The following is a 26,522-nucleotide window of genomic DNA, read 5'->3' as shown; positions in this document are numbered from 1 at the left end:
TGTCAACAAAATTAACATCTGCCCATAGCCAAGACTACTTATTTCACTTGCTAGACACCGGCTTGACAGAAGACTCAATGTATCTATACGTAAGCAGACAATCAGGAAAATGAGATGTACAGGTGTCCCTCACTGCAGCCAACAGCCTCACCTGCTGCTGCCTCCTGGAGCTCTGTCTGTCCTGCCACACGCCGCTCTCCCTCCATGCTTGACACATTGCTTCATCATTAAAGACCTCAAAAATGCCCGAGTGGGACATATATTTTTTCACTGGCCCATTCTCCAGACCCTATCAATTTCCACTTCTTTTCACTCGGATCGCAACACAGAGAGAAGAATTCCATAAAATATTTGCAGTAAGTCTCCAAAATGTATTTATCAAGCCAGAAACAATCACTCAGACCTCCAGCACAGCACAATCTGGAGGCACTGAAGGGACGTTTAGCACACTGGCAAACAGCCATAACTCACTTTTATTTATACAGCGTGATCCTACACTTGTTCTAGAACTTGGTTTTATACACAATCTTCTTCAACCCACCTGCTCCAGCTGCAACATTACTGTGTGGCTGAAGTAAACTAAGCGATGAAATTGGAAGAGAATCATGAATCCTAAAGCAAAAGTCTTTTGGAAATGAGAAAACTTTTTCAGATCTAAAATCCCTAGAGTTACATAAAACTCCTTTTGGACAAAAATAATAGGTCACCATACTTCCCAGCTCAGCAATAATGTATTTAAAATCCAGACTATACAAAATGTAAGTCGTAATCCTATGTTTTAGTAAAATATCTGTTCATCAGACTTTTTTACCCCCCAAAAAACCTTTCTTTTATAGGTTCAGATGCATTAAATTAATTTTCCTCTAATTCTTTAAAACCATCCTGACTTCAATATTTGTAAAGCATTTGAAAACATTTAATCTCCTTTTGTTTCCTGCTTAAGAATGTATATTTTTTTATCATTTTCCTATTTTTTTCTCCAAGAGAACAAAGTGACCAAATGCTAAGGTCGATAAAAGATGAACAGCCATGGCTGGTGAAAAAGGGCAGCGATGGAGCATCTCACCTGTAGCACAATGCCTGAACCGAGAGCAAGGGGCCAAGGAAACTCCAATCTGTCACACTGATGGGTTACAACTTTGCAAAGATTGCCAAACGTTTAACGTGGTCTTCACCTTTGTAACAGTACCAATTCTGATATTGTGTATTTTCCTTCTAGACCTGGTATGGTACATTCCCCAGGCTCGCTCACAGACCGACTGGTATTCAAATTACTCAGACTGGCTGGTATTTTGGATTCTATTGGCACTAATTGGAGAGACTGGCCAATATTTCTAATTATCCTGGCATTAATAGCCTGGAAATAGTCTCTCCGCTCCTTCCCTCCCAAGATTTATGAAAGCACTAATGCTGGCATAATTATAGACAGGAACAACTGGCAGGCTGGTACTGGCTGCCACCCAAGAGTCTTACAGCTTTCCCAGAATCCTTCTCCTATTCTTTGTACACTCGGCATCCAAGTTTTAATCCTTTAAATAATGTTTCGTAAGTTGCTTAAAATATACTGTATCATTTCCGCAAATATTTCTAATCCACGAATTTCAGAGGGAGAGCAGACACTGTCTGACTTCTTCGCTAGCCTGGGTTTCTCCAGCCTGCGTCCCCTATTCTTCACGAGGACAACCCATGCTGTGATGATGATCAGGGCCTGCCCAAGGCAACGAGAACAATTCGGCTCCACAAATCCATTAGAATTTGCACAATACTACAACACAGCACTGTAACACAATTTTTAAGAGTTTTGCCTGCTATTTCAGCTACATTTGAAGATACGCGCTCACTTAAAACAGAGTGCTTAAGTTCCTCTTGAAGACTGCGTTTATGGAGACAAGGGTTTTGAGATTTTAAATGGGGTTTGTTGACCGCCTTCCCTGCAGCTGACTTAGTAAATAAACACGAAAGGAGGAATGGGCCACCGCAGGTACAGTGGATACAGAAATCGAGCACAGACCTTCACAAGACCACACTCCCAAAGCCTGAATAAAAGCTGCCGGCGTCAGATCTGCAACCAGGAGGCAAGATGGCAACGTGGTGCAGGCCGTGCCAGCGTTAACTGCTGTGTTTGGTTCTCACTGGCAATAAAAAGCAACAGACTGATTTTCAGTCTGACACAAAGCTGTGGAGCAAAGTGTCAACAATTACTATAACACACCCTTATTTCTCTGCAAAGCATTTATTGTGCAAGCCTTCATACAAGTAGCTGAACTTTTTCTACACACAGACATTTAGAAGACACCATAGGACCTACGAAACATCCCTAAAATATAGACAAAACCCAATTCTACCTAAGGCTCTCCTCTTGCGTGTCGCACAGGAGCAACACAGCCACAGAACAGACCTGGAGGGCAGGTAGGTGAACAAACACAAGCCCAAGCACGAGCGTGGAGCGCCGCGTACGCCAGTTCTGGCGGACCATCGCTGAGATGCATGGCCCAGATTATCAGCTGGTACGAATGAGCACACCTCTGCTAGCCTCGAGAAGCGGCAGAACAGAGTCCTCTCCATTTATCTATATATCAATTATTAGCTATCCATCACCAAATCGTTAAATAGTGTGGTGTTGTATCTGTCTCTCTCTTGAGCAAATTAAAATGAGATGCTTATTGGATAGGAATTAAAGCTGCTTTTGAGTTAGACCCACAGCAGTGACACACGCTGCCCGAGAGGGGTGTCCTTGTCGCTGGCTCAGGAACAGGCCTCCACTTTCCCATAGAGAATGAAGAGGATACTCTCGCTACCCGTACACACAAGAGAAACATTTATTTACTACCACTTAATCACAGAATGATCATTTCACATCTAATTAGTAACAAAAGCCTGATTCTTACAGCACTGCCAGCAGCATTTTTCAATGCAGTTACAGTTTACTGACTTTGATGAACGCTGGCGTCAGGAGAAAGCATCACCTCCCTTACAGTGATGTCTTCTGTCTGGTGTATTTTTAAGGCTATTTTATTCGATTAGACTTCTGCTTACCCTGAATAATCAATCCTGGCACAAAGGCAACAATTGACTACTTCAGGTTTGTAAGTTCACAGGGTTCAGGTTTGTAAAGTTCACAGGAAAAGAGCCAGAAGGTGGAGTTTTCCTGAATTACTAATTTTGACTGATTTTATTGCCAGACTGCTATTGCCGATCGCAGCACCCAAGGTGCAGGCATGTTCAGATCCTGCTGAATTTCAAAATATCTGAGAAGAGGGGCTGATCCTAACTCCTTGGAAGTCAGCCCAAACTCTGCTAGCATACATCCAACGTAACTGAGGGACAATTCGCTGAAGTCATCTTTTACTCTGTCTGTTAAAGGATGAAAATCGTCCTGCATAGTCCTGCAGGCATTTTAAGCTAAAACAGTTTATTAGCAAGGCATTGCAACTATAATTCGAAGACCTATGTCAGTACTGAGAGAGTATTTGTGTTTTCCAGCTAACATGTAACACCAGTCACGTTACAAACCGTTTAATCCAAGCTGGGAGGTAAGAAGGTGGAATAGCAGGAACAGCTTTGTTTATTGACTTTTTTCCAGAGTCTGCAGGTCAGGAAAAACCCCAAAACTCAGAACTAAACTGAAGAAGCAGCAGCTGGGTAGGACTGGCACAGTGACATATTAAGCAGTATAACCTCCTCTTCATCAAAGCAGGTCTGAACCTAACACACCTAATTCCAATGAAGAAACAAAAGCAACTCATTTGTGTTTCATCTAAAGCTCATCTAATGACGCGAGAGAAAGTTTTTAAAGTATATATGAGAAAAGACAGCTAAACCAGAGAACGGGAACGGTACCGCGTCTATTCTCAGCAAGATACACTAAAATGAAAACCAAAAAAACTACCTCAAACTCCTTTTCCCAGTCCCTTGAGCGACCCTCCAGGGAAGCGGGGAACCTGCGGTAGGTAGGTGGGGTGGCACGGGGCCTGCCGAGGAGCGCTGCACCCAGGGTCCCAGGCAGACCCCCAGCTAGCACCCGGCTGGCACTGCAGCACCTCAGCCTGGCGGGACCGCCAGCTACAGACACGAAGAGGTGCGGTGCTGCTCTCTTGCTACAACCTCACCTAATCCCAGGACTGTACAACTTGCTGCTTCTGCTGTCGTTTTACAGCAGCGGTTTAGTTTTTGCATATACAAGTGATGCCACCTACACTCCTGGCCGCATTTTAGATGCTATAAACTATGCCTCTGCCCTGTAAAAACAGGAGAAACTAGCATCTGACATGCTCCGAGACCTGAATCACCCCAGAGACAGACCTGTTACCCACCGTGGGGGCTGCTGGAGCCCCTGCCTTGGCGGGTAGCACAGCTTGAGCCGGGGGAACACGCCAGCGAGCCTGGGACACAGCCGGACGCGCTGGCCCAACCACCTCCACCACTCCCCACGTCTCCCGTGCCTGATGCCAGTTTTGCCTCTCTAGTGTGAGGCTGCAGCCTTTGCACGACAGTGTTCCAGGATCTGCATGTCGCTTCTGTGTTGCAAGGGCTTTCCGCGGCTCACTCGCACGCTATCCTTCCCTAGGAAGGGGCTCAACTTCTCAAGGCAGACTGCCATTTCAGGCTGTTTTTCTAACTTTATTATCGGATAGATTTCTTACTCTCCACTCATGTAAAGCCCTCTCTGCTTTGCAGCCACAATTTAATTTCCTTCTGATCGCTGATTTTCCCCTGTTTATATTTTATTCTGTGCCCTGTAGCTCACGAATGTTGCTCTGGCTGAGATCTGGCAGAGCGTTCGCTGTTGCCTGGCAAGCGCTCTCCTCCTCCCCGATGTATTTATTTCTTGATTTCACTGGGATTTGTGGCATTGTAACAAAGCTAGTGCTTTTGCTTACGTGGAGTTTACACAACCAAGTGCGAGGGTACAGGGCACTGCAAGTGAATTCTCTTTTGTTCTTGGGTGCCGTAACCCCGGTACCTAACTACACCCTACACTGGAGGCACAGCTTGCAATGGCACATGAAAAAGTGAGCGGAACAGCTTGCTGAGCTCGCTGTTGCAGGTAGATGAGGCTCCTGCCGATGCAGGCACAGCCAACCTGCATTGTCAGGCGACTGCTTTAATAAGCCTTAATGGCAAATTTTGATTCAGCAACTCAAAATTGCATTTCTGTCTTGTATTAGAGGAAAAAAATTTTCAGGGAAATGACACCATGCTCTCTAGGCATTAACTGCCTCACAACCAGGCAACTACATTTCAGTCAAAGTCAAAGTCTTGTCAAACCACTGGAGATGTTCCAAATTAATTTGAGCAGGGCCATTATTCATCTTTGCCGGCTAGCTGTCCGCTGGGATGTCAGGTTTCAGGACTGTTACTGAGAAAACAAGGTAGTTAAAAGACTATAAGGCAATCAGGATACCTTCACTTGTCACCACTGGCACCAGAGCTAGCCTAAACCAAACTACTTTTGCCCTGTAAAAAACAGACTTTATAACAATTCTTTCTGAAGACAAACTCTAGCCATATACTCAGCATTAAAGGGTTTAAAGGACAAAAGCGTTTAAGAATTGCCTCATATATATGCAAAATTAGAACTAGACTCCGTGTGGACAAAATTAACATCCAGAGTATTTCCGCTGTATCAATGGTCTCCTGTTGGTCTTTCTTTTGACAAGACCTCCTGTTGCTTCCCTTCCCTTGGCAGCCTGGAATCATTCACGTTTCTACCGCCTCACTGCTCAGTGCTGTTACGTTCCCATGGCTCCAAGCTACTGGAAGCATCGCAAGAGATCACAGCTACATAGTCAAGGTGTCGCAGAAGGTGTAATGGGATCATCCTGGCCCATCCTTTTCGAGAAACGTCTTTTTAACCTCCTTTCCCAGACCTCATTCTCCACATTTTTTCTTCTTCACTGACGACCTTTCCCCTTCCATTACGCTGAGAGGCACAGCAAGTCCTTCTGAAATTACTGCCTAATTTCAGTTCAGTTCAGGGGGCTTCTCATCCCGTAGACCCCACTCGCTGTGACGCTGCACACAATAAATGTTTGCACAGTGAGCGGTTCCAAATATCCAACACGTAGCAGAATGATCTGGGAACACGTTACTAGTGCAATTATGGAGGACTATTCATAGCAGAATATCCCCTTTAGAATATTATTTTTAGACTGCTAAAAACGTCAAGACACGTTTCTCAGACAGTACCACTAAACACCCCTTCACACTCTCCATTTCCTGACTCATCACTTTTTTTCCCTTTATGTGTTGCCCAAGCCTTTTCTGTCACCCAATACAAGTTTTTTCCTTCCAAGATAATACTGACTCACGCTTTCTGCAGAAATACGCCTTGCGCAATGGAAAGGAGGCAGAAAGGAATTAGGGGATGGAGGGAGGACTCACGACCAGAACCCACCGCCAGCAAATCCTCCACATCTCTTGCTTTTGGCACTTTCCCTGACAGCACGCTGCTCGCTGACGACGCAAGATATTTGGGACAGAGAACTTATTTCCTTCTGTGTCTGGAAAGGGTCGAATTGCCACTATGTAAAGGGCACCACTGTTTTGACCCTGGATACATCCTCCGTAGAAAGAGCTGCAAGATCATGCCTCTTCTCCTTTGAGGCAGGAACAGTGTTTTATTCTGTGCTCAGACAGCATCCAGAAGAAAGAGATCACCAACAGAACTCTAAGATACATCACAAGTAATTAAATAATAAGTAATGAGAATTAACAAATAAAGTACGCCAAATGAGTGATACAAAGTTAGATTTCAGGAGTACAGAAGCAGAACCTTGTCTCTGCATAAAATACACTGAACGAGAAGTTCTCCCCCCACTGCCCCTTTCACCTTTCCAACTCTTTACCTAAAGCCATTAGGATTTCATTTTCCTACTTCTACTTTCTCATGTATTCACCTACTTTTCTTTACTCAGCAAATCCTTGTAAAGTCTGAGTGCCATTTATTTATGTATTTATTTCAAGTAGTTACTACCTACCTCATCCCACTCCAGAAGGTAGCTGGTGATTTTTGAACCATTATCAATGGGTGCCTACAAACAAACAAACAAAAGGTGATTTCGGGAATAAGAGAAAAGTACTTCCCCCCCTGACAAATGACTGCAGTTTAAAGTGAAACCAAAGCTTGGGGTTTGCACACAGCTTGGCAACCTCTTAATGAATACCGAGAAGAGGCTAGACGTAATGAAACACATATATTTTGACAGTCAAGTCAGTGCATGGGGAAGGATTTGTCAGAACACAGCAAGTTCAAGCCCCTTACTGAATAATGACTGTCTCAGCTTTCAAATATTTTCAACAGTTACACTCACTGCCGGTAAACTGTATTTTTCACTGCTTTCTTGCCCAATCCGAGCATTACCTACCTTCCATTGTAAGGTCAAGGAGCTTTTGGTCCTGTGCAAGGGTTTGGGTGGGAAGGGACACTCTGGTGCTGAGCTGTGAGTGGTGAAGCTGACTGGCTCCGAGCAGGATCCCTTTACTGAGTTGTACATTGCATATACCCTGGAAACAATATTCAAATGGGTTATAAATTTGCTGACAGCTACAAGATGAGACAGCACTGCCTCAGCTACAGTATTTGAGTACCAAAGCACCCGTGATACCGTCCACTAATGATAGATTTCTCACAGACCAGTGGTTATCATTATTCTACTTCACTTGGCACATGTATGCCAAAAAAAAAAATCACAGCAGAAGAAGAACATTACAGCGTTTTGTGCAAACACTCCCAGAGACGACTGAGTTATCATCATGTTTCCTTTCCACCACCATTTCCTTGCCTATTTGCCAGGCTTTCACACGCTGGGATAAAACGTTCCTCACAGCGCAACAGAAAGTGTGAACTCATGAGAAAAAGGTATAAACTTTAATGCCTGGTTTACACTTGATTCACATGAACCATGTTGAGTGGTGGAAACTGCTGGTCTCCCTCCATGGGTACAAGCTTCTCCTACATAACTGTTAACACTTAGTGGACCTCCATGAGTTAGAACTAATACAGCTCAGGAACATCATTCTGATAAAGTAAAAAAATCTTTAGAGCAAAGTTTGATTTCAGGCAAATCCTCTATATATCAGCAGAGGGGGATACACAATACCAAATAATGTGGGAAAGCGAATACAATATAGTTGAGCACTTCCTCACGAGGTGCTTGTCTCTGAAAAACTAATGATGTTATTTTTTCCCTTCACATTTTCCACGCAGCAAAAGAAAAGTGCAAATTGGAAGTCTTCTACTCAAAAAAACCCGTTCAAACCATGACCGGACGATGACCTCCGAGCTGGCTGCAGCTATTGTGTACTTGAATGCTGAGTTTAAGAAAGGGCAATTTCTAAATTTGTTTTCAGTAGATAAGAGTAATTTATGTACAATGACCACCTACGTAGAATCAAATCTTGTGGGGGAGGTTCGCAAGAGCTGCTATAGTGCTGCTTTACCCCTCACCTGTTAGCAGTCAGGGGTGAAAACAAATGCACTTAATTAATTGAGTCTGCATCTGGCAAGCGGTGGAAATCAGCCCCGCTAAGCACCAAACGCACACCATCAGGGAATACAACCATGCAGAAATGAGCTTAACGAGCATCTTCTGCAAGTCATTGAAACACTGAGCACAGCCACCTCTGAAGGCACCAAAACAACACTCCTTGAAGAAACGCGGGAGGTAGATTAGAGTGAACCAGGTTCTCGGGGTGCTCAGGGCCCAGCAGGGCAGGAGCGAGCGCAGGCAGCTTGTCTCTGCAGAGATGAAGCCCTGAGAGATGCTGCCAAGGTTAAGCAGACCCAAGGCGATCTGCTGAGTAACTGTTGGCCCCACAAATTTCTTTACTTAGCAGATTTATTTCTTCACAGACATTAATACATGAGGCAGTTTCAGTGAAGAAAAAAATTGTGGAAAGCAAAGGGTCGGCTCCCTCCACTACAAACACGTGCCGTCGCTTTTTAGTATGACTCTTATGTCTAGCAGTCTCTTCTTTTTAAAGAAGACTTATTGCTAACTGTTCACAAACAATTTATGATTTGGCAAATGTGCAGGAAGGCGGCGGCAGCCAGGCGCAGCCAGGACAAGGGGCAAATATCCCCATCGCCCCTAAAAATCGCATGAGAGCTCAACGCCACGCTTTGCACAGCAACGGCTGTGCCGCTTGAAAACAGTGCTTTAAAAATGGTGCTCGGTTGCTTGCAGCAGGAAGGTCAGCAGTGTTTCACAACCTTCTCCCCTCCTCGCTACCATCCATTTGCTGCTAGGGCTGGGACTACTGCCCGGCCCGGGAGCCTGGGGCTCTTGCTTGTTTACAAGAAGTTACTTCTTGTGCTTCTACTCGAAAAGTGCGTTTTAGGGTTCCACTAGAAAATATCCTTAAAAAAAAAGAAGCTATAGTGTTACAGAAAGACACATTTCGGTGTCAGGTCTTTTTCAGAGCTCAGAAGTGTTTGTTCTTTTAAGTTCTACAAACAGTAGCAGCCTTGATGGGAAAAAGCACGCCAAACCTAGCCCTCGACTGGAAAAACAGAAGGAAACAATAGACAGGAGTGAAAGGAATTTTTTTTTTAAAAGGATATCAGGCATAAGTGAACAGGATGTGAATTTGAAGCTTTGGTTCATAAGCAAAGCCTTTAAAAAAATCCAACATGAGATAACACTGTTAAAAACATCAGGGAGCAAAACCGAGAATGTGCTAACAGTTAATAAATGTGCAAAACACATTTTTAGAATCAAAGAGAAATATGGTCTAAAAAATATCAAGAGAGGCCAGTGTGAATCTATTTTGTCCGGAATAAATGCTGAAATTGCTATGGTCAGATGGGTCGGCAGATTTACGTCATGAAGCAAGAAGTATTTACGGAAGAACTGTGCTGGCGTACTTTCGGTGCTAGCAGACCTGTATTACAATAATTGGACAAACACCAGTTGCTTCAGACAAATTTTGAAGGTGCTTGAGGTACTCCACTTTGATACGCAAGCACTTCCAGGCCTGATATACATATAGACAGAAATATAGATACGTAGATGTCTTTTGCCCCGCTCTTACTATAGCAACGACAACAACATGACAGAAAAAGTTTTGTTCAAAAAACACTCTTGTAACTTGAAGTCCGAGATTAAACCTATCAGAAAACATTGAGAAGCCACTGAAAAAACACCTACAGAGGCGACCTTGAAATTCTTGAGCTACTTTGTACAGTTAGATAAAAAAACTTCACATTTATTCTAATATAATGGAAGAGTTTCTGTTTAAGTGACACTCATAGCCACGCTAACTCACCTGACGTGATAATCTGTTGCTGGCCTAAGGTCTTTCAGGTTATATTCTAGTTCTTCTCCACTGCAGGAAAAGAGCCCAAAACCAACAAATCAATGAATTAGGAAAAGCAGTATCACACTTAGCACAGCCAGTGATTTATCCAGCGACTAGCGACTCCCTCATGTTATGATTTGAAGGAAGAAGAAAAAAAATCCCACCACAGAAAAAGAGCAGTAAACAATACACCTACAATCTGTTGACACACTTCATGTTTCCCGAGAAGTTTATAAAGCTCTGTGTACGTAGCAGAAAAGTGGTTATCTCCCCAGTTTACACAGTAAGCTAGCTATACGGGTTTAGTTCAACACCATCCTTATGTTTTGTTGATATTTGCATAAAGCTCATTACGTTCTTCAACCCTCCCTGAGCTGAAAGGAGCAGAATAAATATATTACTTCTGTACTTCCAGCACATCCACTATTTCAAAATGCTTTATGGAAAGTGAGAGGCATTGAACTTCACAGGAAAAAGTGTATTTTCCTGCACAACTGTTCCACTTATTTGTTGCTTCTTCCAGAACCCCACTCTCTGCGAGGACCATACAAGGAGAGCTTTAATTAACGCTGTAACAGCTGGACCCAGATCTCTTTCAATACCAAGAAAATTAACAGCAGAGAGTTTCAGACATTGTAAGAAAAAACCTGAGCATATAATCTATTAATTTCAAACATAGCCAACGTAGTTAGGACTGTTCTTTTTCCTTTTGGTTTGTTTGCTGGTAACTGAATACTAGGCTCAGCCATGTGTTGGCAATTCTGTGAAGATCCGGGTCAGTGCTTAACAAGTGAATAGCCATCTCATCTAAGTGCTTGGCTTATTCACGATTTTTATTAAAATATGGGAAACGAGAAAATTCTCAATTTAGCATTAAAAAAATATTTCATAGGTAGTTGGACAAATACAGGGAGATATCTTAAAATCAAGAGAGCAAAATCAACCAGAAAGTGCGTGCCTGCTGGGCTGCCAGGAATCCACAAAAAAACCTTCTTTCTTTCAAATAGTCCAATGCTCTGCAAAAGCAGTTTTTTCCCTCTGAAATGAGCGCACCTTTTTGCAAAGACAATGTATTCAACATATTGAGACTTTCTTTCGCCTATAGCAATAATGATTACTGCTGCTCGTACCACATTAAGCTAATGGCTGTACTCTGGCCAGCAGCAGGAGACAGATCACCACTAGCAGCTTTAAAACAGATGCACAACATTTCATAACCAGGAGAATATGTGCAGCCATCACACCAGCAAGCACAAGCAGTACTAGGGAAGTGTCCTTCCCATTTTAAGAGCTCAGCAGCACTCATTAACCTATAGAGATGCTCACACTGGCTCACAAACAGCCAGTGTAAATACCAGAAAAAAAAATGAAAATCAGGCAGCGCTTCCCTGGTTAATATGCTCTTTTTATAATACCCAGGACAGTTCACGCAGACCTGCCTTCAGGAGACCAGGAGGAATACCCTAACTCACGGGACATTTTAGGAAAGGAGATAGCTTAGTCTCGAGAGGTTAATTCCATAAATGCTGTACCACCTGGACTCTATTTAAGGAGATTTGGGAAGGATTAGCTATTTCACAACAGCCAAGGTCACATCTCAAAATTTTCTATCCTAGACGTCACTAGCAGGGAAAAGAAAGGCATAATGCCATATGTACTGGATCACAGAATGAGCTCAGAGGATCGCTGGAAGGAGAGACAGAGAAATCCCTTAGATTTTTTATTGAAGGCGGCTGAAAGCCAAGGATTTGGGTTTTTCTGGGGAGCCTACATAGCCTATTTACTGATTGACGTGCTCCCTCCTCTGCTCACCTAAGGTGCTACAAAGCAGTTAAGCCCTCAACTTTTGCTCGTTAGCTCAAAAAGCGAGCTTCACTCTTCTTAATTCTTCACGCCCGCAGAAATGTAGCCCATTAGGAAGGCAGCTATCCCGCCAGCGCGGCACACGCGAAAGGTTTTGACATTTAGCATAAAAGTAACCTTTTCATCGGCAACGGCAGAGGCAGCATCGCACGCCGGACCTGCCACGCGCCGGGGAGGTGGGATGGGAAGGCAATTAGGGATCCTGTGACATGCACTCAAGCAGCTCCCTGCAAGCTGCTCCAGCAAGGGGGGCTGACGGGACAGCGAGGTGTTCAAATGGGCCTTCCTTCTGCAACTGATGGGCGTGCCGAAATACACCCTGAAAAGCTCAGAGTTTACTCCTAATGAAAGCACAAGTGTAAAAACGATGCCGTTACCTGTAAATTATCTTGTATTTTCCATCCCTCCCCTTATCCGATAAGGCAACCTCGTAGGTACAGGTGTAAGGCAAACCGTTGTTGTGTCTATCTGCGTTCAGAAGGCCAGTGGGAGGCGACCAGGAAAGTAACACTGTTCTTGCTTGAATATTTGTAACCTATAAAAGAAACATCAGTTACTCTGAATCCCACCACAAGCACTACCTTTTTGCTTGAATTTTCACATCAGTTTCTTGTGAAAAGGAAATTCCGGAGCTAGAGGTGAAGAGTCAAGGATCAGAATTAGTCACCAACAGCACAAACAAAAATACAGATTCACAGACTCATGGCATAACCTAATCTCTAACAGACGGGGAATACGGAGATGCTGCCCTGCAGTGAGCAGGCTCATCACTGTCCGAGCATCCAGCAAAGGGTGCCTCGCACCCTTTTGGTGGTACCTGCTGCTGTGGCCATTACCAAAAGAGAAGTGGAACTAAATGAAAACAAAGACTTTAACCTACAGACTGGATTGAATACAATTATTTTTCTAAAGCTTTTGCTAGGGAGATTCTCCAGTAAAACTCTGATGGCTTTTTCAGTTATCCTGTTCCTTCTTGTCATTTGAAACTGCAATAATTCAACTGCAAATAAGTAAAAACCCCAATTTAATCTGCAAGGTTACACTGACTCAGAAGCATAAGGGAAAATCATAAAAAGAAGCCCAACTTGCCAATTAAATATTACATTGCAACTCAATCACTTTGTGCCCTGAGAGAGAGACTGCACGCATGACCTGCAGCCACCCCCGGGTGCAGCACCTCGATGGCACCTGGGTGAGGATTCTCTTTTAATAAAATGGGGGGAGGGGGGGAACCCCAAATTCAAACCCTTGCACCAAAACAATATCACCCTGCCAGTGCAGCTCTATTCTTCTGGAAACACAGGTCCACATAACTCTCGTCTGACCGAGCTTACAGAACGAGCATCGCCTTTCTCACCAGGAGAGCCCACTGGCACAGTGCCGGAGGCGCCGCTCATCAGCTGCACGTACCGAGCGGCAGCTTCCCAGAGAACAGGCCTTCTGTTATCAAGCCAAGAGAAAAGGAAAAAGAAAAAATTCCCCTCCCCGCCACTGTCTCAGAAGAAAAAGAAATAAAAAACAATAGTTGCACTGGCTATCTTGGAAAGACAGCGCAATGTTTTTATGCACGCCTTCTGAAAAAAGCCCAGGGAAGCCTCAAAGCTACCATAGCCTCAAGCTCTCTGCCACAAACTCTCCACTTCTTGTAATGAAAACAACTCAATTTCCTTCTTAATTGTAGCAAAAATGTAAAGAATATTTTTTTAGCTAGCCTCCATGAGGAGGAATCAAAGCACAAGGTTTTATATTCTTTAGCCATTTCTCCCATGCATCAAATTTCACTGGTTCTATCATTTTAACAGATTTTTGCAACACATGGAGCACAACGTTGTTATTTTAGAAGGTGTAAGATGAACGATGCAGGTGCTTAGTTACACATTTCCTACACTTTTCTTGAGACAATTGAAACACCTTACCCATAAATGATGGGTAAGTGCAGGGTCCTGCACCTGGGTTGGAGCAACCCCCCGCATCAACACAGGCTGGGGGATGGAGGGATGGGGAGCAGCCCTGCGGAGAGGGACTTGGGGGTGCTGGTGGGTGAAAAGCTGGACACGAGCCGGCAACGTGCGCTCGCAGCCCAGACCCCCAACCGTGCCCGGGGCTGCATCCCCAGCAGCGCGGGCAGCCGGGTGAGGGGGGGATCCTGCCCCTCCGCCCCGCTCTGTGAGACCCCCCCGCAGCACCGCCTCCAGCTCGGGGCTCCTCGGCACAAGGACATGGAGCTGCTGGAGCAGGGCCAGAGGGGGCACAGAAATGCTCCGAGGGCTGGAGCCCCTCTGCTGCGAGGCCGGGCTGCGAGAGCTGGGGTTGTTCAGCCTGGGGAAGGGAAGGCTGCGGGGGGACCTTATTGCGGCCTTCCAGTGCTAAAACAGGGGGTTACAGGAAGGATGGGGACAACCTCCTTGGCACGACCTGTCGTGACAGGACAAAGGGTGATGGTTTTAAACTAAAGGAGGTTTAGACTGGATATAGGGAAAAATAATTTTACAATAAGGGCGGTGAAACCCTGGCCCCGGTTGCCCAGAGAGGTGGTCGATGCCCCATCCCTGGAAACACCCCAGGCCAGGCTGGACGGGGCTCTGAGCAACCTGGTTTAGTGGAAGATGCCCCTGCTCACTGCAGGGGGGTTGGACTGGATGGGCTCTAAAGGTCCCTCCCAACCCAAACCATGCCATGACTCTATGGTTTGGTAGTGAAATATTAGCAGTTTGTAAACTGGGCTTGTTTATGAATCTGGCTCCTGGATAGCTTTCTGTAAGGGAGAATATTTAACTTTTCACATGAAAACACATCGCTTCCAGCTAAAGAGCACCACAACTGCTGCGTGTGACGCCCATATATCAAGCAGATTCTTTCTGAGCAAGTCGTAAATCTGTTTTTTAACAGACTGACAAGAAGGTGACACCACAAAACGTCTCAACTTAAACACTGTGCTCTCAAAAGTTAGAGATTTTAATTTATAGCAGCACACTTCAGTCTTGCCAAAAAGAAAGCCTCTGTTCAACCTAATGTGAAAAACAAGTTGTAGGGCAAGAAGTTTCAAGTAGTATGAAGGGTTTTTTTGTTTTGTTTTGGTAAAAATTACAAACATGCAAATACTTGCATGAATTTTCATGGGATTTCTTGCTCTAATCCCATTTTTCTGATGCTATGAAATCAATGTTTGCTTCAAAAATTTGGACCAGTGAAAGCTGATACTGGATTAGATAGCTTATAAGAATCTTGAATGATTCAAGTAAGAGCGATAAGTTACATTTTTGAGAGAGATATATATACACATGTGAATGAAATTGTGCTAAAGATATTTAGAGCTAAAAGTCTGTATTTTAAATAATATTTTGATCAGAAAACTGTATAGTAAGATCCAAACAGGCGTGGTTTTTTTAACATACATTACTACTGTGCCAGCTCAGCTCATCAACTCGCAGTTTCTTTTATTATGGAAATATGCTTGCATAATTGTTTTTCATAAATTCAGACAGACTTGGAGCTGGAGGCATGATATCCTGCCAATGTTCTATTGAAATGTTTTTCTCTATGACTACTCACAAGGACACACGTATATATTCTGAGTACGGCAAAAACTCCGGCCTTTCATGAACTTTAGCGATCTGTAAAAAGTTAGGCCTTTTAGAGTGTCTTAAAATAAGAGAAAATATCTGATGGACTAACTGCTAGGCTATCATTCTGAAGCCGGCGTGCAGACGTTTCCGTGCAGAGGATAAAAGTGCAAACCCAGCTGCTAAGCTGCTCCAGCCGCACCATGAACTGATAGAGCGTTCAGAGCGGCTGCTGGCCTGCCTTGGTGGTGGTATGTACACAGTAACTGCTGGTGGAGGCTCGAAAATAAACACCAGGAATCGTTAAATACAATTCTTCGCTGCACTGAGTACACACAGCAAGCGTAGCAAAGCGAGTGAGGGGTCACTGCCTGCACGATATAGTCAGAAAAGGCAAATCTATACGCTCCCCGGGTGCAGAACGCAGAACAGCACCGTGCACATCAGCGGGAGCGCTGGGAACGGGTTTATTTGTATGGTGAGAGATAACCCTATCTCCTGCTCACCGACTCGCAGGCTCGATATCGTATCACGTTTACCAGCCAAAGGCGTATCTCTTCGATACCTGATTTAATGGCCAAGGCCACCACTTAACTTCACCGAGGAACTCCCACCCGGAGCAGGAAGCACTAGCTTCGCTGTGAAAAAGGGCAAGTTAAATAAATGGGGTTACGATATGCTGAGAATAACAAGCAGGCACTCGCAAACCAGCTCAGCAGCTTTCACTCCAACTTTTCTTGCTTACACCTGGGAAAACCAGCACCTTTCCAAAGATACTGAGCAGCTGAACAGATCTGGACCGGCCCTTTCCATGCTGCAGGGAACAGCACAGCTAACATCACGGCGGTGGGCTTAATGTCACTACTGAATGTGCAGGCGTAAATCCTTAGCTGTGGGTAAAAAACAGTTCACTGGTCATTAATGGTGCCCTAATTTCAATCAGCCAAAGTATAAGCAGGCAGAGCACCTCTTCCTAAGCTGGGCAGGTAAATCTTTGTGCTGCCTTCTAGTTACCCCAGCCTGTCTCGTCCGTCCCCAAAACTGCTGCGTTCGCTTTGAACGGGACTGGCTCGGCCTTTTAGCCAGGACCTCACAAAAGATTCTCCCACAAGGAGTTTTGTATGTCTGGTGAAAAGCACAGTTAATTAGTTTCTGAAAAGTTCTCGGTTTACACAGCAAATGCCTGCTTTCTCCGCTATCAAAACTCGGTGGTGTAAATAATTATTTTATAAAAGCCCCTGGGAAAGAATCCCAGCTCCCGCACTACTTTAATAAGGTTACAAGAGTGATGAATATCGGTCCTTCCCGTCTTTCAGGTGACGAACAATGTTTCTGTACAACTTTCATTATCTTCCAAATTCCGGGTTAGCATTCACAGGCATCGTGTGGTTCGGGGTTTTATTGTATGTGTGAGAACTACACTGCGAGCAACATTCATTTACTCCCTCGAGGGCAACGCCTGAAAGACTTGGGGGTCAAATGAATACACGGTTATTACCGGGTCCAGATTCTGCTTTTAAACTACGGGTCTAATCCTGCAGTTTTAGACAAAAATCCCGATGACCAAATACGAGTTTCACCACAGAGCAAGCCAGCAGAGGCAGGCTGCCTTCTGGCAAGTCAGGCTAACGTCTGAGCTCTGACTCCCCGGCCCTGCGGTGCTTCCCCGCGGGAGCTGACGTCCCCCCGATCTGCTCGGCAGCCACGCCGTCCGATGCAGCGACGTTGCCCCCCGCCACTTCGGAAACCCGGAATCAAGTTTCCCTTCCCTCAGTGAGGTATTTGCTTTAAGAATGCTTACTTTGTCTGCGATAATGCGAATTAAAAATATATTTCAATTTGAATAAAAATGGGGGGGGGGGGGGGGAGAAAAACGCTTCTTTCAAAATTTTTGCTGTCAAAGGGGTAAAACTACGATTAAATTTACAGTTTGGCTGCCCATCTCAAACCGGTAACAACAGCTATTATCAAAAACAGACTTTTTATAAATTAATAACTTTAAAAGCGTGTATATTTTGTACGTGGGAAGGTGAGAGAGACTTTGTCGCGGGGAGGCACCTGGACAAGCCAGATGGAAGATGCCGCGGCTGCGGAGTCTCCTGCAGGACTTGCTCAGAGGGCTAATCCCTCCAGATGGCTTCAGACAGTGGAGCGAGCTGCTCCTTGGCCACATCAGAGCCACGTGCTGCAGGCGTAGCATCACTCAGCTTGCCACTGACTTGCTGCTCTGTGCCCTTATGTTTTCACTGAGTCGCTTCTTTCTACGCAGTTGTTTTTCTAGACATTATTTTTCATTCATATATGCATAAGGGCTCACCAAGAAATACGGCCCCGCTGACTATTTATGCATGATGTGATGTATTTCTATGAGCTATAATACTGACTACGCTCACACACAATCGTTCACGGCAATTAACGGTTCGGGAGACTCCTATGAATTTAATTACTCACAAATGTCAAAGTTATAGAGAGAATAATAATCCCCAGCATCTTCTCTCTAAATGTCATTAGCACTGAACTAGCATTTATCATGGTTTAAATGTCTTTTTTAAAGATTCCTAATTCTGAAATGATTCAAGGAGAACTGTTTTTGTCTATTGGTAGTTTTTAGCTCCCTTCTGCTTTAAGTGCTCTTGTTGCCATAAATCTAATTGCACAGAATCCTGCAAACTGCTCAAACAGCTTCTCTCCTTACCTCTATAGATACAAAAGTACGAAATAACAGGTTTTCCATGTCAGCTCTCCAGAACTTTGTAAAAGGCATCTAGGCTGTGGCATTTTACCAGAGGAGCAACATTCAGGTAGTTCTCGATACAAAAATATTGACCCACTCTGTACAATAAACTAGCCTAATTTTGCCATAATTGCACCTTCTTCCCTTCCGATCTCCCAGAAACTCTTCTCTCAAGTCTCCAGCTTAGTATTGTCACTTGTCTCCACACAAAATAAAGCAACTTTCCTTCTTGCAAACAGTCTCGGGCGGCACCCCCTGGTATTTATCTTCTCTGCAGGTTTGGTTTGGATTCTGGCTGGCTTTGAACCTGCTCTTGCAGATCCCAGGACAGTAGGATCCAACACCTTCTGACGGAGCAATTTAACACCGAACACCTTCTGTATTTATTCCGAACAAAAGGATGTACGAGAACAGATCCTAAATACAAAACTCAGCCTGTGCTCACGCCTGCCTCTCCCTGAGCTCCGCCGCTTCTGCATCTAAGGAACGGCCACCCCTTCACGTTCCCACTGCAGAATTTCTTTATATCAGCCTCTATCAGCTGCTACTGAACCCAGCCTTTAGATGAGCTTTCCAACTGTTGTTTCTCTTATTTACTATTTGTTTACTAGCTTTCCAGCTGGACAGAGGAAGGCCTGGGCCCTGACAGAGCCAAGGAGGTAAAACTCACAAAGCACAGCCGTTTCCCTCTGCCTTGGGGCTGCTTCTTCAAGTGCTTGTTTGGACCGTTCGCTTAATCCACAATACCCTTCTGGTTTTCATTTGACACACCAAACTAGAGAAACATCACATCCAGAGGGCTTACAACCAGATTTATTAACAACCTTACCTGACTGTGGTCACACCAGCACGGTGATTCAATTTGCATTACGATTCACGTGCGTTTGTGGCTCAGACAAACTTAGAATATAGCAATTGCCATTGAATAATAAAATCAAGCTAATTCAATAATGATTACACACATAAATTGCTCATGACAAAGACAATTAAACCCAGGGGAGAGGGGGTAGGAGCAATGTAGAGGTGCTCCCCTGCGAAATCACCAGTACGTTGTGACACAATTTACTTATCACATTTGCTGTTCTGCGTGTTTGTGTGGTAATTTGGGATCACATACCTGTGGTTTCTCCATTCCAGAAAGAATGTCTTGAACCCTTTTTGTTTCCGAATCGAATTCTGTAAAACAGAAAACGTGGAAATAGGAAGAAAAATAAATGACCAAAATTAAACAAACGTGTCAGCTATATCAACAGTCCTTCAGGAATCTGTAAATAGGGGAGAGAGAAAGAGAGAGATTACCTGTACACAAGCACCAGCTCTTTTGCTCTCGTGAATTAAAGGTATCTAGTTATCTAGATTAATATTAAAAACCTGTTAGAAAGGAGGGAATGAAACTTCCAACAACTGCGGATATTCAGAAAGGTGGGATTATTTGTAGAGGTGTCCTCCACAAACAATGTTATTAATTGGGATTTGCTTTCACAGAGCAAAAATATCCCGTTTGCAAAGCTGCGCTGTGGAAGAAGCCCAGGGGTTTCTACAGCTCAATTACTGCTGAACCTAATCCTGGTTTGTTGACCAAACACACCGGCTCTCCGCCCGGCTCGTCAGAGCACCGGGCTACCCGAGAGGATAAGCATCCTTGCCCCGTGCGGGGAAAGCCCAGCCGAGCTGTGCAGGGCATCTGTCCTGAGCCCCAGCACCCACCCTACAGCTCCTGGTCCTTAAACGCTGCTATCATGTAATGCTCAAAACTCTTAACAGCCACCCTCACACTATGGAGGTAATAAAGTCACGCCAGGCTACTGCGGATGCCTGCCTAGCAGTGACCCGTCCCTGCCCCGCCGAGCCTTGCGCCTGGTACAGCAGCTCCTGCAGGGGCTACACGGCGTTATCACAGGGCAGGGCGTGAAATCCTGCCCCTAAATTAGACGGATTAATTGAGCACGGAAGGTGGTGCAGAGGCGATCATCTCAACGGCAGAATCAGCCTTTCCCCCATCCTCCTCCCCAAAAGAAGTCTTGAGGTAAAACATCAGCTTAGAGTAATGAGGTGACACAAAGCAGCTTTATTCCTTTTGGACCGCAGCACAGAGAGGCCTCACTTTCCACTACAGTATTCTCTAATGGAAAACTAGGAACATATTTTTTCTGGAGGGTTTTTTTTTTTCTCTCTCTTTTCTTTTTTTTACATTAGTAAAAAGTTTGCTACCCAAAGCAGAGTACATCGCACCTAAAGCAAAATGAGCAGGACCTCTTTATAAAAAGCATACAAATTTGGCATAGGGAGCAAAAAACATTCATAAAGAAAACCTGGTGAGATCAGATCAACGGCTTTTGCAAATGATTCCCTCAAAGCCTGACCTAGTTCTTGTAGCCCAAGAATGTGTCTTTATTTTTGTCTGTGACCTGCTTTAAAAAAAAGTACATCTTCTTTTTAAAAATTCCATGTGTTTGGCTGCCAAAAAAATAGAATTGGCTGAATGCTGATGGCCGAACTCCAGTGTAAATGCCCATCTCTCCCTACAAGAATGCACCTTGGTGTGGAGTGGGAATGACAGATCTGCTGCTCCATGCATTCCTGGATTCCTTTCAGTCTCAACCACTTGGAAAAGAAAGGAGTAGCAGTAACTCAGGAGAAGAGGAGAGCGTGATTGGTTTTTTCCACAGCAGATAACCCTTACAGCGTATTATAAAGTGTATAAATGGGCAGGATTCAGCCAGCATAAGACAATACTGACTTGAAAACTACACAGATGGACTGAAATGGCTAAGGAAAAGGTTGAGGCGCTCATCCAAGGGAAAATGTCAAAGTTCGGGGTCTTTCAGAATTCAGGGTTCCCTTCAGCATCAGCACAGGGTTAGGACTGCGCCACAGAAACCTGGATCCAGATCTGGAAACTGCGGAGGTCCTGTAGGCTTATCTTGAAGGGATGCTAATCAGAAGCAGCTTCTGCAGCTACAGACTGTAACAAAAATGCTGCTACTATTTTATTGAAAGTTTATGGTTATTATGTCACCCCTAATTACAACCCCCAGAAGCTAAGCGTGAATCATTCTCAACCTTAAATCCCAAACATGTGGACTGAATTTTCTTTCCTCTTTCTGCTTTCTAGCAAGGATGCTATCTGTGTCACACTAAGCAGGAGAGGAACATAAACCCTGAAGCCCAAAGAAATCTCACTTCCCTCTCCCGTGAAAAACAACTGCTCTGTACAGTAACTAAGTCCTCTGACCCTTGCAGGTCAGGGCTGAAGGTTCAAACTGCTCCAAATACAGGAACTGACTTTAAGACCTAAGGGAGTTGAGTACACCCAGCAAATAAATAATAAAAAACCCCAAGTACTTCAGTCAGGCTTCTCAGTGGAGAGTCCTACCACGGAAATCTTTTATAGTAGCTCCCCAGGTATGTAGCGTGTTCACAAGGAGAAGGCTCTGAGTACCAGATACACTGAAGCTTTGAGGTATTAAGGACATGTGAATATTTATATGGACAGTGTGGATATTTCTGTCCCGAGAGTTTATACAGATAAGCTGGAGGTAGGAGAAGTCTCCTTCAAAGGTTCTGGAGAGTGGGAATGGGACACACACAGAGCTAAGGTGACAATGTGAGTGCAAAAAAATTAACAACTGAATTTAAAGATGATGAATAATATGTATACGGATGGACGCTGCGTCGCATTTTCGAAAATCAGATGCATAAGGTGACGCACCGATGCTGACCAACCACGTCAGACAACCCCCATGCTCAACCTCGCGAGCGTTCACGCCTGAGACCGGGCAGGTAGGTGCGAGCGAACACGTGCACACACGGCACACTCCCCAGCCACTTCAGGCGTACAGAGCCAACGTATCCCACGTCGCTGGTTTGCTCATGCCATGAATCCTTTTACAAGAACAACAGCAAAGAAAGAAAAGTCTACAGCGAGAAGTGCCCTTTCATCACAAGCTTTGAAACCACTGTACCGTATGGAAAGGAGAGCGTGTGCCTTAGAGCCCTGCACTGAAATCAAACCAAAAACCCCTCACGAATAATAGGCAATGCCCTGTGAAAACAGAGCAAATGTAAAATTGAAGACGTAAAGCAATAAACATGCACAAGTGACAGCTATAACAGCATCAGAGAACAGCTCAGGTTGGAAGGGGACCTCAGGAGAGGTCATCAAGCCCAACCTCTGTCGGAAAGCTAGAAAAAACACTGCCCACCTGGAAAGACTCGTTAATAAAACCAAAGCCAACCTCTCTGGGAGAGAGAAAGCTTGCAGAATTGTCATCTCGTTATAGTATTTCAAATACTTAGTTTCCCATCTCAAAAGCCATAAAAAATCCTCAGGCTTCTATGGATGGTTGATCTCCTTTCAGTAATAAACGTCATTATTCACAGTCTCCTGAGCTAGGCTAAGGTAAGGAGAACGAGAGCTGTCGTGAATCCCTCCCGCAGCAGGAAGCTGCTCTTACCTGCCAACCTCTCTTACAACACATTAAGTGTCAAGCTCACCGTCTTTCTCCCAAGCCAACAAAGAGCTCAAAACCTTCTGAAATAGAAAATAATAGAGAGGAAAAAAACCCTTATATGCCCTACACTGATAATACAGAATTGTTGAAAAGCCTTTTTTCCTAGCTCACTACTATTGGTTCTCATCAGCTGCTGAGGACTCTTCTACTAGATTAGCTCACTGGAAGCATTTAGGGACAAGGAGTATGAGTGTCTCCCAGGCATCACAGATGCAGTGGTGGAAAGGTGGGGAAGAACAGGCAGAAGAAAAGGGGAAACCTTGATGTAAAACAGGAGACTAGAATTCAGAAAAATTACCTGCAACTGCTCAGGAAAGGTGGTGGGTGGCTGGGTGTGATTCACCTACTCCGCACTAACTGCCCCTGAATAACAGACAGGTGATTTGCTTTTAAATCTTTGTCCCTTCCTCTCTCTTTCACAGCTTTTCGAGCACCGAGCGTCTGCCATGAACAAATAAAAGCTGTTTGTCACCCACCCCGACACCAGCACTGGGGCTGGCAGGGACAGGCAGCGGAGACGCGCCGCTTTCCTCCTTTGCCATCGGGAACAGAAGTTCAGTCGCGTCAAGGAAGAGCCCAACTAACACTTCAGGTCATTGTCCCGTTATAACTTTTCCTCTCAACATCTGTTCCCCACATCTGCTGTGGCAAAATTCTTCCTCCTAGGAGGAAGCTGGGGGTGGGGATGAATTCCTTGGGAATGCTCACTGGGGTCCTCTGGGGCACGGTACAAAAAAATCTGAGTTATCCTGTAGATCGCAGTATCTCATAAACGTTATAGCTGTCCTGAGCTACAGCACTAGGTTCTCACTCCCAGGCTGTGGGTTATTTGGACGCAATGTTTCAGACTAACCTTTCGCAGCAGAGAAGCCAGCTGTAACGCCTGGACCACATCTAAGTTTGTGTTTTGCTCATCTCTTGTTTTTTTTTTTTTCCCCAAGTTTTGGGTTGGGTCAATACCAAAACTCCACAGATACAACCAAGAGCAAATGCCCCTAAAAATGGCTTTTTCCCAGCAGCTCTTTGGTGCTAACAGGGTTTCAATGTTAAGTCTTGCTGAACTAAAGCCTTTTATTATATGCTTCTCTTAGCCTGCATCTATGTTCCTTTCTGCACGTACAGTACAAATATAATTTTCAGACCTTTCCAAGCATGCTTTTGAACACCAAGCACAGCTTTAAAAAACAGGAAAAAAACCCCAAAACTTGTCATTTCAAGGTAAGTTGGAAGTTTCCATGAACAGTTTTCATGTTTGCATGAACAGCAGCTGTGTATGTAAGTGGTTTGAAATAGCTAAAAGCTCTAAACTAATTAAGATTTTCCCATTGCAAATACAGATTTTAGGTTTGTTCTGCATTCTTTCCTTTGCAGAAAGGAAAAGGTCCAGCTCAAGACTTAGCTTCTGGCCACAGAAAGTATTTACTGTTTCAACAGCCTTTCCATTCCAAAGGAATGACATCAGCACGAGCACTTTGCAAACTTTTACTCTAATTCTCAAGCAGAGCTCCACGCTCACAGATATGCCAGTCATAACACGACATGCTTTCTCAGAATTTGTTCCAGATTTATTGGGGCTGTGACCAGCTTTAATGCTAGGAAAGATCTTTTATCAGTCACGTACAGCACAACCTACAAGAAAATGAACTCTTCATAACGCAGCCCAGCTCCTTTGTGAACGGCCTGACGGCGTCAAAGCTTGAGAGACAAAGAACACCACATACAGACTTTCTCATTCCAGAGAATTGTAGAAATACACATAAAAAAACTCCCTGTACAAGGAGGAACCTAAAACTGCCACGCTGCAGCTGAGCCACAGAAACCAGGACTGGAGGGGATGTGACATGGTCATCGAGTCCATCCTCCTACACTGAAACACGATACCTATAACCTAAGCCTATCCTAAACCATGAGGTTTAGGTCTATACCTAAACCATTCCTCAGAGATGTCTGCCTATGAAGAAATGAAGAAAAAGTAAATAAATAACCTCCCACCTTGTGATCATGGCAATCTCAACACTTCCTCAGCTGGGCAATCTACCACAGTATCTAACTCTCCTCATCACTGGGAAGATTATCTCCTCAACCTTCCCTGCTGCACCGTAAACTTACTGCGTCTTCCCCGCACCCCCACCGCAGGCGAGTTCAACACCGCTCTCTTTGTTGCAACCTTTCACATACTTGAGGCCACCCTTTCTCTTTAAACAAAGCAAGCTCATTTCTTCCATACCGGTATTTACCAGGTCACAGATCCCACTTACTGCTGTCCTCTGGGATGCTTTTTAAATTGGTCTCCATCCTTCTGAAGATGCGGTAGCAGCCCTGGCCGCCGCAGTCCAGCCGAAGCCCTAGCAGTACTACCTAAGGAGCGACGTACCCATCTACAGAGCTCGCTTTGAGGGTTGTTCTTCTCTTTTGTCTATAAAGTAACTTGACTCTTGGTTTTTGTAGTCTACTATACCTCACAGAATCCCAGACTGGGTGGGGGTTGGAAGGGCCCTCTGGAGCTCACCCCGTCCCACCCCTGCGTGAGCAGGCACCCCCAGAGCAGGGGCACAGGGCCGCGTCCAGGCGGGGGGTGAATGTCTCCAGGGAAGGGACCCCACAGCCTCTCTGGGCAGCCTGTGCCACCGCTCTGGCACCCTCTACCTCCCAGAACGACTGCGCAGAACTACCACATAGTAAAAGAAAAACAAAACCAACCCAAAACAGGTTTGAGAAAGACTGAAGTGTAGTACTTTGCCCTTGTCTTGATCAAACATTTTTTTTTCAAGGCCGTCTGCGCTCTTCTCTTGCCTTGTCCTCCTTCCCTCCCCCTTAACCAAGCACTCTCAACCCTGTCAGGGCCCAATATGGACTATAATTTAATAAGCACCCATCCTTATTCCATCTTTCAAGTCCTTAATGAAAATATTGAATAAAATTAAACCTAGGACGGGTTCCTGCGTAATCCAGTTTGATGCATCTTTCCAGTTTGCCCTGTGCGGGACAGGGTCACGGATGAACTGCAGGGCCATGTGCTGGCTAACAGGTGTAATACGGAAAAGAGGAAATCCAGTGCCATGCTGGACACACACTGCTTTAGGCAGCTCTTCTCAGCACCACCTCCCCAACTGGCAAAACTGGGGAGCTCTTCAGCAGCAAAAAACTTGTGAATGAAATATTTATATTCAAAACGGTCAATGACACCATGCTAAAATATAATATACCAAGGAATAGTATTAATTAAGCCTACAAATACCTGGATGAGATTTCAATTCTAAATATTAAATATTTCAAATTTCTGCTAATTACATGAAAGCTAATAAAAACACTAGCGATAAAACACGACTGCAGCTCCCTACGATCTCCTCCTTAGAGAGATCCGACGTTATCCAACTTCAAGAAAAGACCCAACCATTGCAACATGTTCTAATTCTCAAAAATTCCTGCGCATGAGGATCTCACGTAAGTTTTCCATCTCTAAGAGCCTTCCTACTGTTGCTATCTTAATCCTCCTGCTAAATACCGAGTTCAGTATTTGACCTTAAAGACCAAATCGTATGGAGG

General features: G+C 44.6%; 1 protein-coding gene across 1 annotated transcript in view; it reads right to left on the bottom strand.

Moving 5' to 3' along the window:
- Nucleotides 1-26,522, bottom strand: part of FNDC3B (fibronectin type III domain containing 3B) — a 213,302-nt gene that overhangs the window by 60,411 nt on the left and 126,369 nt on the right. The window contains exons 7-11 of the mRNA XM_064458004.1: nt 19,580-19,638; nt 12,543-12,700; nt 10,270-10,329; nt 7,368-7,506; nt 6,981-7,034 (exon numbers count right to left, since the gene is read on the bottom strand). Of these exons, the coding sequence (XP_064314074.1) occupies nt 6,981-7,034; nt 7,368-7,506; nt 10,270-10,329; nt 12,543-12,700; nt 19,580-19,638 (470 nt within the window). The remainder of the gene's footprint in view (nt 1-6,980; nt 7,035-7,367; nt 7,507-10,269; nt 10,330-12,542; nt 12,701-19,579; nt 19,639-26,522) is intronic.

Source organism: Phalacrocorax carbo, chromosome 7, assembly GCF_963921805.1.
Source record: "Phalacrocorax carbo chromosome 7, bPhaCar2.1, whole genome shotgun sequence".
Taxonomy (NCBI): domain Eukaryota; kingdom Metazoa; phylum Chordata; class Aves; order Suliformes; family Phalacrocoracidae; genus Phalacrocorax; species Phalacrocorax carbo.
Note: the sequence above shows the minus strand (reverse complement) of the source record. Positions and strands in the feature narration are given on the sequence as shown.